At 40.6% G+C, this 17,639-nt stretch overlaps 1 protein-coding gene across 2 annotated transcripts in view; it reads left to right on the forward strand.

Annotated features, from left to right (window-relative positions):
• The first annotated feature begins 296 nt into the window (after positions 1 to 296).
• pcdh10a (protocadherin 10a) overlaps positions 297 to 17,639 on the forward strand; it is a 24,147-nt gene continuing 6,804 nt past the window's right edge. The window contains exons 1-3 of one of the 2 annotated variants that reach the window (XM_060915899.1): positions 297 to 3,423; positions 13,436 to 13,491; positions 13,587 to 13,690. In XM_060915899.1, the coding sequence (XP_060771882.1) occupies positions 793 to 3,423; positions 13,436 to 13,491; positions 13,587 to 13,690 (2,791 nt within the window). In that variant the 5' untranslated portion in view covers positions 297 to 792. Of the gene's footprint in view, positions 3,424 to 4,124; positions 4,187 to 13,435; positions 13,492 to 13,586; positions 13,691 to 17,639 lie in introns of those variants that run through there. The other variant, XM_060915900.1, reaches the window with a different exon arrangement.

Here is a 17,639-nt window from a genome sequence, read left to right on the forward strand (position 1 = left end):
TTGTAAGCTATCATTCATGTCATTAAACTCATTTCGTCCGAACTTGATTTCAACAACAACAACAACAACAACAACACATAATAACTCGACATTCCCAAATTGGCAACTCTTGAGTTCTGGAAGCGGCTCTCTGGATGATTTCTGATTGACATGCAGGCTGTCCAATCAGCATGCGATCTGCTTCGGGTGTCAACCTTCTTATTGGTTGGTGTGGGCGGGGTTCTGTGTGCAAAAAGGGAAGAGAAGTCGCGGCGGAGCTCAGAGCTCAGAGAGCGCAGCACAGAGAGAGAGAGAGAGAGAGGTTTACTTATCAGTTACAGAGTAGTAAAGAAGGAGAGAGAGAGAGAGAGAGAGAGAGAACAGAAAAGAAATAACCAGGGATATTAATAAGAATGAAAAGAGAGAAAATAATGTCAGGTTTGGATTTATCCTGTATTAGAGAAATAAATAAATAAAGAAAAGAAGACTGAGAGAAGAAACCCAGAAGCCCGCTTGCCGGATTGTCTATATTTCCTCTCTGTGGAGTTTACACACGCACTGACGAGGAGTTTGTGTTGTTTTTGTCTTGTTTGTGTTATGCACCTGTTATACGCGCTTATAACGGATATGCGCACTGCACGCGCTGTGAGCGGGACGCGGTGTGGAGCTCTGGGCGCGCGCTGGAGCATTCTGCATATTTGTAAAAGAGAAAAAGGAGAGAGAGAGAGAGAGAGAGAGAGAGAGTGGGATGAATAATTAACTGAAAAAACACGGTGTTTATTATTTTTTTTAAATATAACTTTTTTGGGAACCATGAGAATGATTTGGTTATTAATGTCACTTTTGGCTGGAACACATGCGCAGTTGCGCTACACGGTGCCGGAGGAGCAGGAACGCGGCACAGTGGTGGGTAATGTGGCTGAGGATCTGGGCTTAGATGTCACCAAGCTGTCTGCACGCCGTTTCCAGACGGTGCCGGTCCCAAGCTCGCCACGTACATCTCCACCTCCAGCACTACTTGAGGTGGACCTGGAGAGCGGAGCGCTGGTGGTGCGTGAGCGTGTGGACCGAGAAGAGCTGTGTGGCAGGAATACACCATGCCTCTTACATCTGGAGATGTTCCTTGAGGAGCCGCTTGAGCTTTTCCGTGTAGAGACAGAAGTGCTGGATGTGAATGACAATGCACCCCATTTTCCACGTGCTGACATTGCCGTGGAGATCAGTGAGAGTGCCACGCCAGGAACACGCTTCCCTGTAGACGGTGCCTTCGACCCAGATGTGGGCACAAACTCGCTGAGTGCATACGCTATCACAAGCAATGAGCACTTCCGCCTGGACGTACAGACACAAGGTGACGGGAGCAGGTACGCGGAGTTGGTGCTTGAAAAACCACTAGATCGTGAGAAGCAGGCAGTGCACCGATATGTGCTCACAGCCGTAGACGGAGGACAGCCTCAGCGGACTGGAACCGCGCTCCTGGTGGTTACCGTGCTGGATTCAAATGACAATCCGCCCGTCTTCGACCAGTCTGTGTATTCAGTCACAATGCGGGAGAACTCCCCTGTGGGCACGCTCATCATCCAGCTAAATGCCACTGATGCAGACGAGGGCACTAACGGAGACGTGGTGTACACGCTGAGCAGTCATAACCCACCACATGTACGTGAACTGTTTGCTGTTGATGCACGCACAGGCCGTGTGGAAATCACCGGGGAGGTGGATTACGAGGAGATCAGCACACATCAAATTCACGTCCAGGCCCGAGACATGGGGCCAAACGCAGTCCCTGCACATTGTAAGGTCCTGTTCAAACTTGTAGACGTAAACGATAATGCACCTGAGATCGTATTCAGCACTGTGACGGAGTCTGTTAGCGAGCGTGCGGCTCCCGGCACTGTAGTCGCCATGCTTAGCGTCTCTGACAGAGACTCAGGTGAAAATGGGCGTGTTACCTGTGAGCTACTTGGTGGAGGGGAGAGCGAGGATGCTCCACCCTTCAAGCTCAAGCCTTCCTCGCTGAAGAACTACTACACCGTGGTAACAGATGGAGCACTGGACCGTGAGCACGTGGAGTTATACACGCTTACGGTGGTAGCACGAGATAATGGTACTCCACCACTGACCACGAGCAAGTCCATCCACGTGCGTGTTGCAGACGAGAACGACAACGCACCACGTTTTGCGCAGGCCATCTATGAGGTGCACGTGACTGAGAATAATGTGCCTGGTGCGTATATCTATGCTGTGACTGCAACGGATGTGGATGCTGGTGAGAACGCACGTGTAACTTACTCTATAGAGGAGCGTGAGATCCAGGGCATGTCTGTGCTGACTTATGTGTCCATCAACGCAGAGAACGGCTACGTGTATGCACTACGCAGTTTTGATCATGAGCAAATCAGAGAATTTACCTTTACAGCGCATGCAACAGACTGTGGGACCCCTGAGCTTACAACAAACGCCACTGTCCTGGTGATTGTAGTGGACCAGAATGACAATGCACCATCTGTAATCGCACCACTGGGCAAAAACGGTACAGCAGCACGTGCCCCCTTGCCCCGATCAGCAGAGCCAGGCTATTTGGTGACACGAGTGATCTCGACAGATGCAGACGATGGTGAAAACGCACGTCTCTCATACAGCATTGCACATGGAAATGACTTCGGCCTGTTCCGTATGGACTGGAGGAGTGGTGAATTGCGCACCGCACGCCGAGTGACTGGTGGGAAACGGGACTCATTGCTGCAGTCACAGTTACATCCTCGTGCCTATGAGCTACTGATCGAGGTTAGGGATCATGGACAGCCACCGCTCTCCTGCTCTGCCCGCATTGATGTGGTGCTTGTGGATGGCGCTGCAGTGACCCTGGATGAGGAAGGAGGGGAGAAGGAGGGTAGAAGATCACGTGGCGGGGCTCGAGGTTCAGCCAGGTCTGATGAGGGAGCACCAGAGATGACGCTTGTGCTCCTTGTGGCGCTTGGTTCCGTGTCATCTGTATTTCTACTCGCCATGATAGCGCTGGCTGTGCAGTGCCGCCGGAAGGACAAAAAATTCAGTGCACTTACATGCCTGACAGGAGATTGCTGCTCCTGTTGTAGCTCGTGTTGTGGCCGACGGTCACGTGTACGGCAGAAGAAGCTCACCAAGTCAGATATTGTGCTAGTGCAGAGCAAAACAGCAGCACAGGTGCCTGTCGAGGAATCTGGGACCGGGGGCAGTGGTGCATTCGGCACGCACCTTCATCAGCACCATCACCACTGCTACCAGGTGTGCCTCACTCGCGAGTCTGCCAACACTACTGACCTGATGTTCCTGCAGCCGTGTTGCAGCCCGTCACGCAGCACCACAGACACGGAGCACAACACTGCACGTGGAGCCACCGCTGTCCTTCTTACTGACCAGCAACCGGACATCATATCCAATGGCAGTGTCTTATCCGGAGAAGTAAGTAAAAAAAAAAAAGCTTCTTTCATTCATACCCATTTGATTCTATTTCTATACATGTGCATTTCTAGAATTTCAGTGTGAGAAAGACTATAATATAGACTGTAAATAATACACATTGTTTGTGTTCATAATGAAAGTGAGTTGATTACACAAACGAACTCTGTGTTAAAAGATGAATTAACACCTGCATTATTTAATTAACAGATACAGAGCGTTGAATTAATTCAGAATTAACGACTAGTGTAAAACTGATTGTGTCTAAATTAATAACTAACCTTCACATTGAACTTGCATAGGGTTGAATTAACACCAAAAATTGAAATTTCACACCAAATTTTGCAGTCAAATTAAGTTAAAACAATTGAATTAAAATACTGAATGACATGATGATTAAGATATTAATATAGACACTACTAAAACTCAATACATTGATATGACATTATAGACATTGTGAGACCACTATAGATACTAATGTACAGTGGTGCTTGAAAGTTTGTGCACCCTTTAGAATTTTCTATATTTCTGTATAAATATGACCTAAAACATCAGAGTTTCACACAAGTCCTAAAAGTAAATAAAGAGATCCCAGTTAAACAAATGAGACAAAAAATATTATACTTGATCATTTATTTCTTGAGGAAAATGATCCAATATTACATATCTGTGAGTGGCAAAAATATGTGAACCTTTGCTTTCAGTATCTGGTGTGACCCCCTTGTGCAGCAATAACTGCAACTAAACGTTTCCGGTAGCTGTTGATCAGTCCTGCACACTGGCTTGGAGGAATTTTAGCCCATTCCTCCATACAGAACAGCTTCAACTCTGGGATGTTGGTGGGTTTCCTCACATGAACTGCTCGCGTCAGATCCTTCCACAACATTTCCATTGGATTGGATTGGATTAAGGTCAGGACTTTGACTTGGCCATTCCAAAACATGAACTTTATTCTCCTTTACCATTCTTTGGTAGAACAACTTGTGTGCTTAGGGTCATTGTCTTGCTGCACGACCCACCTTTTCTTGAGATTCAGTTCATGGACAGATGTCCTGACATTTTCCTTTAGAATTCGCTGGTATAATTCAGAATTGATTGTTCCATCAATAATGGCAAGCCGTCCTGGCCCAGATGCAGCAAAACAGGCCCAAACCATAATACTGCCACGATCATGTTTTACAGATGGGATAAGGTTCTTATGCTGGAATGCAGTGTTTTCCTTTCTCCAAACATAACACTTCTCATTTAAACCAAAAAGTTCTATTTTTGTCTCATCCATCCACAGAATATTTTTCCAATAGCCTTCTGGCTTGTCCACATGATCTTTAGCAAACTGTGGGTGGTAGAAAGGGGCAACTGGACTTGCTTGAAGATTAGAATCTTCAAGCAAGTCCAGTTGCCCCTTTCTACCACCCACAGTTTACTATGAACTGGATGATTGAGAATCTTCACAGACAAGATCTTTAGCAAACTGCAGATGAGTAGCAATGTTGTTTTTGGAGAGCAGTGGCTTTCTCCTTGCAACCCTGCCATGCACACCATTGTTGTTCAGTGTTCTCCTGATGGTGGACTCATGAACATTGGCTAACGTTAATGTGATAGAGGCCTTCAGTTGCTTAGAAGTTACCCTGGGGTCCTTTGTGACTTCGCCAACTATTACATGCCTTGCTCTTGGAGTGATCTTTGTTGATTGACCACTCCTGGGGAGGGTAACAATGGTCTTGAATTTCCTCCATTTGTATACAATCTGTCTGACTGTGGATTGGTGGAGTCCATACTCTTTAGTGATGGTTTTGTAACCTTTTCCAGCCTGATGAGCATCAACAACACTTTTTCTGAGGACCTCAGAAATGTTCTTTGTTCGTGCCATGATACACTTCCACAAACATGTGTTGTGAAGATCAGACTTTGATAGATCCCTGTTCTTTAAATAAAACAGGGTGCCCACTCACACCTGATTGTCATCCCATTGATTGAAAACACCTGACTCTAATTTCACCTTCAAATTAACTGCTAATCCTAGAGGTTTACATACTTTTGCCACTCACAGATATGTAATATTGGATCATTTTCCTCAATAAATAAATGACCAAGTATAATATTTTTGTCTCATTTGTTTAACTGGGTTCTTTTTATCTACTTTTAGGACTTTTGTGAAAATCTGATGATGTTTTAGGTCATTTTATGCAGAAATATAGAAAATTCTAAAGGGTTTACAAACTTTCAAGCACCGCTGTATGTGATATGAATATGACTCAATAGATACGAATATGACACTATAGACACCAGTACAACACTGTAGACACAAATATATTGCTATAGACACCAGTGTAACTCTGTAGACATGAATATGACACTATAAACACCAATGTAACACTGTAGACACAAATATGACACTATAGACACCAATGTAACACTGTAGACAGAACTATGACACTATATGCACCAATGTAACACTTTAGCCACAAATATGACACTATAAACACCAGTGTAACTCTGTAGACATGAATATGACACTATAGACACCACTGTAACTCTGTAGACATGAATATGACAGTATAGACACCAATGTAACACTATAGACATGAATATGACACTGTAGACACCAATGTAACACTGTAGACAATGTAAGTCTGTATGACTCTACAGACATTAATATGGAAAGGGAAGTGGTTCAGACATTGGACTCCTGGTTGGATGGTTGAGTTCAAATACCAGCACCAAAAAGCTGCCATTGGTGGGCCCTTTGGCATGACACTATAGACAGTATGCTGATGCTATATACACTACTCAGATGACACGGTGGTGCAATGGCTAACACCATCGCCTCACAGCAAGAATGTTCCGGGTTTGGACCTCATGGCTGATGGGGGTCTTTCTGTGTGGAGTTTGCACGTTCTCCCTGTGTCTGCATGGGTTTCCCCCATAGTCCTAAGAAATGCAGATTAAGTTCAATTGGCTGCTCTAAATGACCCTAACCCATAACTACATCATCGTTTGTTTACCGCAATGCATTATGGGCGATACCCGGGGTGAGCCCTACTGTATTGTTTACTTTCGCCTTTGTTAAACACTGCATTGTTCTGTCTAAATGGTTTTAACCATGGCTAAAGTGAATTGCTGTGTGCCTTACATTATTTATTTATTAGTTTATTTGATGGGGACAGTGCACATTCATGAGCAATAGTATAAAATACATAATGTAAATGTGCCGGAGTTAGCATGATAATTTTCATCCGTAGTCCCTAGGCAGGTAACATAAAACAGAATGAGATACAAATACACATACAACACGACACTAATTAAAGCTAAATGCAACATCACTATTGACAAATCCAGGACAGTAACAGAACCAACAAAAGCAAACAACACAATACACAATTACGCAATACTCAGTACAACAACATGAATAGAAACAAGAACAACAGCAAGGTACATGCTACACAAATCCGGTCTCTGACAGAATAGACTTTAAAAAAAATAAAATAAATAAATTATATAATTACACAAAAAACCCACAGTTAGAAATGGTTACAATTCTGATTTTCCATAAGCCTTTGTTTAAGATGAGGTCTGAATTGGTGATATGTAGGGTACACCCTTATTGTAAGTGGTAAACAGTTCCAAAATTTGTTACCCTTTACTGATTGTACAGTTTATCCAAATGTGGTACGCCTAAATGGTACTATACAGTCCCCTTTAGTAGAGGCCCTTGTGCTACCGCCACTATCAACCCTTTTTAAAAAATCATTTAACGGGGCTGGGGCAAGCCCATGTAAAACCTTATATGTATATAAAGCATGCATACTTAAAATTTGTAAAATTCTCATAGCTCAAAAGATAGTGTCTTTCCAAGATGTTGCAGTGATTAAATGACAGTGCCTTTTTATCAAATATTTTTATGGCTTTTTTAAAGAGTATTTCTATTGGTTTAAGTATTGTTGTACCGGTCAATGACTAATTTGTAAAACAGTACTCAGTATGTGAAAGGACTACTGAGTGTAAAAACATCCTAGCTGCTTTCGTGTTGCAAAATGGCCTGATTTGCCTAAAATTCTGTATGTTCAATTTTACTTTATTTGACACCCTTTTCACATGACTTTTAAAAGTTAGCATGGAGTCCAATGTCACTCCAACTCCAATTACTGTGTCTCCACAACAAAGAGAACACCTAATTTGAGCTTTTATCAGCTGCCAGTCGAGAAGAAGACAGAAATGGATTTTAATCCGCAATGAAAATCTTCACACTGAATCGAAACAGACAAGTGTTTGTAGCTTACATTTCTCTGGTGGGGAAAAAGACGTACTTAAACTGTGACCCAGTAATATTTCCATGGTCTGCAGAATGGCCTTCGGTTATAGAAGATTATAACAATCAACACTGTTCATCGTCTGAAACTAGTAATATTCCAAAGCCTGTAAAACAAAGAAGCATTCTTCAGCCTTTGCCTCTCAATGTGCCAAAGCAGTTGAACGAGCCTGTTGGATTGATAAAACTCCCAAACCATGAAGGGTTCTCTTTGGGGTATGTACAGTGCCTTGAAAAAGTATTCATACCTCTTGAAGTTTTTCACATTTTTCCACCTTACAACCACGAACTTAAAAGTTTTTTATTGAGATTTTATGTGATAGACCAACACAGAGTAGCACATAATTGTGAAGTGAAACGAAAATGATAAATGGTCTTAAAAATTTTAAACAAATAAAAATCTGAAAAATGTTATGTGCATTAGTATTCAGCCCCCCCGCGTCAATACTTTGTAGAGTCACCTTTTGCTGCAATTACAGCTACAAGTCTTTTGTGGTATGTCTCTATCAGCTTTGCACATCTAGACACTGAAATTTTTGCCCGTTCTTCTTTGCAAAATAGCTCAAGCTCAGCCAGATTGGATGGAGAGCATCTGTGAACAATTTTCAAGTCTTGCCACAGATGCTCAATGGGATTTAAGTCTGGACTTTGACTGGGCCATTCTAACACATGAATATTCTTTGATCTAAACCATTCCATTGTAGCTCTGGCTGTATGTTTAGGGTCATTGTCTTGCTGGAAGGTGAATCTCCTTCCCAGTCTCAAGTCTTTTGCAGCCTCCAACAGGTTTTCTTCCAGGATTGCCCTGTATTTAGCTCCATCCATCTTCCCATCAACTCTGACCAGCTTCCCTATCCCTGCTGAAGAAAAGCATCCCCATAGCATGATGCTGCCACCACCATGTTTCACAGTGGGGATGGTGTGTGCAGGGTGATGAGCAGTGTTATTTTTCCGCCACACATAGCGCTTTGCATTTAGGCCAAAAAGTTCAACTTTGGTCTCATCTGACCAAAGCACCTTCTTCCACATGTTTGCTGTGTCCCCTACATGGCTTCTGGCAAACTGCAAACGGGACTTCTTATGCCTGTCTTTCAACAATGGCTTTCTTCTTGCCACTCTTCCAAAAAGGCCAGATTTGTGGAGTGTACGACGTATAGTTGTCCTGTGCACAGATTCTCCCACCTGAGCTGTGGATTTTTGCAGCTCCTCCAGAGTGATCGTGGGCCTCTTGGCTGCTTCTTTGACCAGTGCTCTCCTTGCTCGCTCTGTCAGTTTAGGTGGACGGCCATGTCTTGGTAGGTTTGCAGTTGTGCCATACTTTTTCCATTTTTGAATGATGGATTGAACAGTGCTTCTTGAGATGTTCAGAGCTTGGGATATTTTTTTTTATAACCTAACCCTGCTTTAAACTTCTCCAGAACTTTATCCCTGACCTGTCTGGTGAGTTCTTTGGTCTTCATGATGCTGTTTGTTCTTCAGTGTTCTCTAACAAACCACTGAGGCCTTCACAGAACAAGTGTATTTATGCTGAGAGTAAATTACACACAGTAGGACTCTATTAACTAATTAGATGACTTCTGAAGGCAATTGATTACACTGGATTGTATTCAGAGGTATCAGAGTACAGGGGGCTGAATACTAATGCACACCACATTTTTCAGATTTTTATTTGTTTAAAATTTTGAAGACCATTTATCATTTTCGTTTCACTTCACAATTATGTGCTACTCTGTGTTGGTCTATCACATAAAATCTCAATAAAAAACTTTTAAGTTCGTGGTTGTAAGGTGGAAAAATGTGAAAAACTTCAAGGGGTATGAATACTTTTGCAAGGCACTGTATAATGTTCAGTGTACCTCACTAGCAGCATTTATTAATGCGTCACCATCTGGGTCAGATACATATCGACTTAATCCACTGTTTATTACGTCCTTCATCCTGTAAAACACCAAAAATTAAGTTCAATTCCTGTTCAACAAATAAATCCAGATTAGACTTACAAAATAGTTTATTTCTTAAGATTTGACGAGATGTAGCAAAATGTTTCAAAATTAGGAATGAAATTATTTAGCATACAAATGATTTATGTTGTTTGCACATTTTCGTTGATTAGGCCTATAAAGTTTTGCTCTACCTGGCCGCAGGACCTGGCAACCGGTCTAACATGAATGTAACTTCGCCATGAACACTATAGACATTACAGCCAATTTCAGAGAGGCTACATACAATTCCCGATATTCAGATAGATGTGTTTTCTCGATTAGCTGGTGGAATATGCGTCCTCAGAAATAAGACATTCTGACATTTGATGTTGTTGTTGTACAGTGTTGTAGACTCGGTCTAGACTCTTACCTTCTCACCATTGATTTGGATTCCGATTTTCCATCTGTAAACCCTCTACATGTTATCCACCTCTTTAAATCACCAATTTCATTGTCTTCTATGACAGAGCATGGCAAAATTGCTCCTCTCACATTGCTCTCATGTAAAATGAATCTGACATCTGTCATATTGCTCAACTACCGACCCTGGCTATCCCCCACAATGCATTGCGGTAAACAAGTGACGACATAGTTATGCTTGGGGGCTATTGCCCATAGGTGTGTATGTGTACCCACCATCAGATGAGCGTCTGGGTCCCTCTGGTATGCTATAATCGCCCAGTAGAATTCAAGGAAGCTAGTTGTGAAATTTGGAGAACGGGTTCCTGGATTCAGCTACGGTATGAGGATGGTGACAGACAGACAGCTATAAGTACTGTAACTCGATGACATTATTATGATGCTACAGGCATGAATGCAACTCCTTAAATATTACTATGACATGATAGAAATTAATATAATTCTGCAGAGATTATTATGACACTGTAGATGTTAACATAACTATGTATTCATTAATGTAACATCAGACAATAATGTAACTGTAGAAATTAAAGTAACACTGAAGAAATTGCAGCAACTGTAGACATGAATGAAACTCTGAAGAGGTTAAAGGGGAACTGAAGTCATTTTTAAACTTGCTTTATTTCTTAATTAACGTGTTATTCAATTACGTTTTCGGTTTTATTCACCTTATATAGTGACTCATATTGGCATATTGTATTACACTTATTGGCCTTTTCGTCTTTTAGCCATTTTGAATGTAGTTCGTATGGTCCACGGCAGGTGTCACTTATCTGCGCGATCTTCACGAGACTTGTGCGAGACTTCAAACGTGAAGTGTCAGCACCACCATTTTGAAAACTGTTTACAGAGCGGCCAGATCGCCATATCATTCCAGTTTAGATTAATTTTGACATTTGCCAGCTTCATCAGTGATGGAGATTATTCCATATGACTTCGAACCAATGTGGAGTAGAGGAGAGTTGGAAAGACGACAGGATAAGGACTAGTCCGTCGCACTGGTATTTACGTCATTACTGTCAAACAATTAAAATGTGCCAGATCAGGCTGCTGGTGGGTTTTCAAAATAATCAATCAATACATGCATGTATTTTTGTGATAAATACATATTATACTGAGCGTATTTCCCACATAATCCTCACTAAGGTCTCGGACAGCACTACAAAATGGCGTCCCCACTATATAGTGCCCTGTATAGTGAGTAGTGAGCGATTTCGGACACAGGGAAAACTTCCGGCTTGATTACATCAGCATTCAAAGGAGGGTGCGTGCGTCTTTTGACAACGTTGGCAGATGTTGGTCACTTTGATTTCTGCTGTACATTTTACTTCCATCCTACGAAGTCTCACACAGGTCTCAACAAATCTTGTTTACAGCCATTGCTTTGACATATGGACTGATATATTACATAGCATATTTCAAACACTCATAACTTGCTATAGCAGTGACAAAATATCTGTCAGAAATGCATTCCTATATTTAATAAAATGAGAAATAGAATTTTGATAATAAAAAATTTGCCTTCAGTTCCCCTTTAATGTTCCATGGTAGACTTTAACCCAACTGTGTAGATATTAATGTAATGTACCAAATGTTAATGTAATGTTATTGTTCATATCAAACCGTAAACCTTAATGTAAGACTATGCAAGTTAATGTAAGCCTGTGAACATTAACATAATGTTAGATGTTAATGTAATACTGTATGTATTAATGTAACTCTGTAGACAATAATACAACACTTTACACAAAGTAACAGAGTCGAGATTAATATATCTCTGTATATCTAACAGTACAGATGCTAACATGACTCTGTAGACGTTAATATTTGGAGACATTAAAGTAATTCTGTAGATGTTAATGTAACAGCATAGAGACTGATGTAACACTGTAGATGTTAAAGTAACACTGCAAAAATTAATGTAACAATAGACATGAATGTAACACTTAAGATGTTAATACAACACTGTTGATGTTAATCTAACACTGTAAATGTTAATGTAACACTGTAGACAATAATGTTATGCTGCATACGCTAATGAAACACTGTACGATGGCATATTGGGGCCATTGTGAGTAAATAAACAACAACAACAACAAAAACCCCTCAAAAACAAAACAAAAAAAATGAAGCTGGTGGATTAGGGTAATATTCCAAGAAAAAAAACTCAGAAAAAACTCCTAAAGTCAAAATTTATGAGAAAACAAATCTCTGAAATTAAAAATTCATAGACTTGTGAAAAAAATCTTGGAAAATCCAAGATTAAAAAGTCAGGTTTCTGGGTGCAGTGCATTCTGGGAAATGTAGGTGCAGTTAGATAACTGCTACTAAACCACTTAGTGCTTTATTCTTTTTTAGTATAAATACACAGGTGATGATAGGAGGTTGTACACGCTGATTGGTCAAGAAATTCAAACTATTTCTCGATAATCACCTCGAGCGACTCGGCAAAATGGTGGCCAATCGCTTCGTCACCGTAAGTGAGGAAGAATTACAAATGATGAAAGAAAATGCTTTTCCGAAAAGCACGAAAGATGCTGTGAAATTTGGTCTGAAACTATTCAAAGGTAAGGTAGAATTGTGATTTATTTTATGGATTTCAAAACAAAGTATTTTATGTGACTCGGCGTAGATAACTGACACAAGTCTGTGCCGCACCTTTATTACATTTACATCCTGCTTTTGAAGTTTGAAATAAATTATTTTTAATACAGTTTTTTAATAATCATTATACCAAAACAATTATCCATCTCAGGCTCAGTGAATATCAGTGAATAATAACCTCAACTTCGTCTCAATTATTATTTACCCATATTAAATTCACCTTCAGTGAATAATTGTGAAATATTGTGCAATCGAGGAGAAAAGACTGCATTTCGTATAACTCTTGGCTCAGTCTGTGGCGTGGGTGGGGTAATGACATTGATCCAACCTTGCAAACTGAAGTGACCTGGTTCATTGCCAAATAAACATGATTGAAGGTTTTTTTTTCATAAAATCTTCATAAAAAGACTTTTTAATCTGAGAATTTCTGTGGACCTTTACTTGCAAATTGATAACGTGGTAATTTCAGAGTGTCTGAGTGTTTTCTCATAAATTTCTGACTTTAATCTGAGTTTTTTCTCTCCATCAGCTCCGTATTTTTGTTTATTACTTAAAATGACCCTAATATACCATTAGACAGTGCAGAGTGTCATGTAACACTGTAGATGTTAATGTAATTCTGTTCACATGAAAGTGTGTGTGTGTGTGTGTGTGTGTGTTTAAAGAGTTTAATGATCTTTTTGCTGTTGTATTTGTTCAGATAAAACATCAGAGGACAGAACTCAGTTACCTCGATAGACCACGCCGTGTTAACAGGTAAACAAACACCCACACGAGTTCAAAGTTTTTATGGTGTGAAGTTCAAACTTGTCACATGCCCCTCCATCTGTCTCTTCTCACTGTCTGTGCAGTTCTGTCTTTCAGGAGGATATAGTCAGCTCTAAAGACAGTGGGCATGGAGACAGCGAGCAGGGAGACAGTGACCACGATGCTACAAACCGTCTGCATTCCTCTGGTTAGTATCTTTCCATCACAGTGTGTGTGTGTGTGTGTGTGTGTGTGTCTGTCTGTCTCTCTAAGAATGAAAGTATTCTGACTATATATATATATATATATATATATATATATATATATATATATATATATATATATATGCACATACAACCCCGATTCCAAAAAAGTTGGGACACTGTGTAAAACATAAATAAAAACAGAATATAAAGATTTGCAAATCATGGAAACCCTATATTTCACTGAAAATAGTACAAAGACAACATATCAAATGTTGAAACAGAAATTTTATTGTTTTTTGAAAAATATTTGCTCATTTTGAATTTGATCTCAGTAACATGTTTCAGAAAAGTTGGGTCGGGGCAACAAAAGACTGAAAAAGTTGTGTAATGCTAAAAAAAATTAATTTGGTTAATTGGCAACAGGTCAGTAACATGATTGGGTATAAAAAGAGCATCCCAGAGAGGTGGAGTCTCTCAGAAGTAAAGATGGGGAGGGGTTCATCGCTTTGTGAAAGACTGTGTAGGCAAACAGTGTAACAATTTAAGAATAACATTTCTCAATGTAAAATTGCAAATTGGGGGATCGCATCATTTATGGTACATAATATCATTAAAAGATTCAGAGAATCTGGAGAAATCTCTTATACAAGAGACAAGGCTGAAAACTGACATTGGATGCCTGTGATCTTCAGTCCTTCAGGCGACACTGCATTAAAAGCAGACATATGTCTGTAGTGGAAATCTCTGTATGGGCTCAGGAACACTTCAGAAAACCATCGTCTGTGAAAACAGTTCACTACTGCATCCACAAATGCAAGTTAAAACCAGATAGAAACAATATCCACAAACACTGCCACCTTCTCTGGGCCCGAGCTCTTTTACAATGGACTGAGGCGAAGTGGAAAATTGTCCCAAGGTTTGACGAATCAAAAGTAGAAATTCTTTTTAGGACTCATGGACACCATGTCCTCCAGGCTAAAGAGGAGAGGGACCATCCGGCTTGTTATCAGTGCACAGCTCAAAAGCCAGCATCTGTGATGGTATGAGGGTGCATTAGTGCACATGACATGGGTAGCTTGTACATCTGGGAAATGCATCATTAATGCTGAATGATATATACATGTTTCATAGCAATATGCTGCCATTCAGACAAAATCTTTTTCAGGGAAGGCCTTCCTTCTTTCAGCAAGACAACGCCAAACCGCTTTCTGCACATATTAAAACTGCATGGCTCCATATTAAAAGAGTCTGGGTGCCAACTGGCCTGCCTGCAGTCCAGACCTGTCTCCTATTTAAAACATTTGGTGAATTATGAAGCACAAAATACGACAAAGGAGACCCCAAACTGTTGAGCAACTGAAACTGTATATCAGGCAAGAACGGGACAACATTTCTCTTTCAAAATTACAGCAGTTGGTCTCCTCAGTTCCAAAACGTTTACAGAGTATTGTTAAAAGTAGAGGTGATGCAACACAGTGGTAAACATGTCCCTGTCCCAACTTTTCTGAAACATGTTGTTGACATCAAATTCAAAATGAGCATATATTTTTCAACAAAGCAATACAATTTCTCAGTTTCAACATTTGATATGTTGTCTTTGTACTATTTTCAATTAAATATAGGGTTCCCTGATTTGCAAATTATCGCATTCTGTTTTTATTTACAGTTTACACAGTGTCCCAACTTTTTTGCAATTGGGGTTGTGTGTGTGTGTGTGTGTGTGCATATATATATATATATATATATATATATATATATATATATATATATATATATATATATATGTATGTATGTATGTGTGTGTGTGTGTGTGTGTGTGTACGTGTTTACAGTCTCTTGCAAAAGTACTCATCCTCCTTTGTGTTTGTCCTGTTTTGTTGCATTACAAGCTGGAATTAAAATGGATTTTTGGAGGGTTAGCACCATTTGATTTACACATGCCTACCATTTTAAAGGTCAAAATTGTTGTTGTCTTGTGATATAAAAAATAATTAAGATGAAAAAACAGAAATCTGGAGTGTGCATAGGTATTCACCCCCCAAAGTCAATACTTTGTAGAGACACTGCACAGCTGCAATTACAGCTGCACGTCTCTTGGGGTATGTCTCTATTAGCTTAGCACATCTAGCCACTGGGATTTTTGCCCATTCCTCAAGGCAAAACTGCTCCAACTCCTTCAAGTTAGATGGGTTGCAATGGTGTACAGCAATCTTCAAGTTATGCCACAGATTCTCAATTGGATTGAGGTATGGGCTTTTACTAGGACACTCCAAGACATTTAAATGTTTCCTTTTAAACCACTCCAGTGTAGCTTTAGCAGTATGTTTTGGGTCATTGTCCTACTGGAACTTGAACCTTCGTCCCAGTCTCAAATCTCTGGCCGACTCAAACAGGTTTTCCTCCAGAATTGCTCTGTATTTAGTGCCATCTATCTTTCCTTCAGTCCTGACCAGCTTTCCTGTCCATGCAGATGAAAAAATATCCCCACAGCATGATGCTGCCACCACCATGCTTCACTGTAGGAATGGTGTTCTCAGGGTGTTGGGTTTGTGCCACACGTGGCATTTCCCATCATGGCCAAAAAGATCAGTTTCAGGCTCATTTGACCAGAGAATCTTCTTCCATGTGTTTGGGGAGTCTGCCACATGCTGTTGGGCAAACTCCAAATGTGTTTTCTTAAAGGAGATACACATAACCTTTATTTTTAAATACATTTCTGAGTGAATAGTATCTCCATCCTTGATTCTTGTATGTTGCATAAATGGGAATTTTAAAAAACATATTTTTGAGAGTTAAAATTGACTGCAAAGTTGGCATTCGAGCTGCCCCGCTGAGCCAGCCAGCCCTGGGTGGGTGACATCACAGCAGGAATGGGTTTTAAGGACAAGGCCTTTGACAGCTATAGACCAAAGCCAGACTCGGCAGGCGAGAATGGTTGCAATGGCCTCTTTGTTCGGATTTATTGGAGATTCTTCGGATTCCTCAGATAGTAATACATCTGACTGTGATAGTCCTGAAATTGGAGTGTGTGTACATGCTACTGCTATACACGTAGAACTGTATCAATTCGAACCATCAGAAAGTGAATCCGATAGTAATACGTCAGCCATGGAGGCCCTACAGCTTACGAAATAAAGCCAGAGAAGAAAGCCGTCTTGAGAATTGGATGGACTTGAACTGACAGTCTCATGTGACTCTCATTAAAACAGGATAGGTGTTATAACTTATTTAACATACATGTACATGCATGCATTTTCACTGATAAAACATAAAAGGCTAATTAAATAAATCAGATGAACTGAGACAATCACATTCTGAAGCAAATTAAATAATCTTATACCAGTAACTTATATACACAATACAAGTTACATGTATTAATCTAAATGCAGGTAAACAAATGAGAGTTGCATCTTACCTGTCTGTGTTCTCGCTTCTTGAAGGCCAATCTTGTGGCCGATTGTTTTGAAACAATCTGACATTCAGTTCTTCGTTCATTCGCTTCTTCCACGTAAGGGCGAGATATTGCTGCTGAGGCAAGCATATCCTGCCGAAAAAAAAAACGCATATCCAGCAGAGAAATCTGACAAATGGTCCACTCATTCTCCATTTTTTCCATACTGAATACTCCGCCATTACTGCTCGGCTCACGCTCTGAGAGAACTGGTGCAACTGAACTCACTTTCCGTTTTCTTTTCCTTTAATTGTTACTGCACCCTCTTTCAATACGGGCTTATAGCCAGCGCTCCTCAACAGATCAGAGGTCTTGTACGAGTCTTCAGTAAGATGTGCAGAGCAGAGGAGAGACCACTTCGTAGGGCCCCAATATGCCCGTGAACTTCTCACAAAACGCGTCCAAATCTTTGCAGTTTGAACAATTATGGGCCATGAATGCAACATAAATCCACCTTCTGTCATGTTGCTGTACCGGCCAGCAACACATCTACGTGGCAG

This window comes from Neoarius graeffei, chromosome 3 (assembly GCF_027579695.1).
Source record: "Neoarius graeffei isolate fNeoGra1 chromosome 3, fNeoGra1.pri, whole genome shotgun sequence".
NCBI lineage: Eukaryota > Metazoa > Chordata > Actinopteri > Siluriformes > Ariidae > Neoarius > Neoarius graeffei.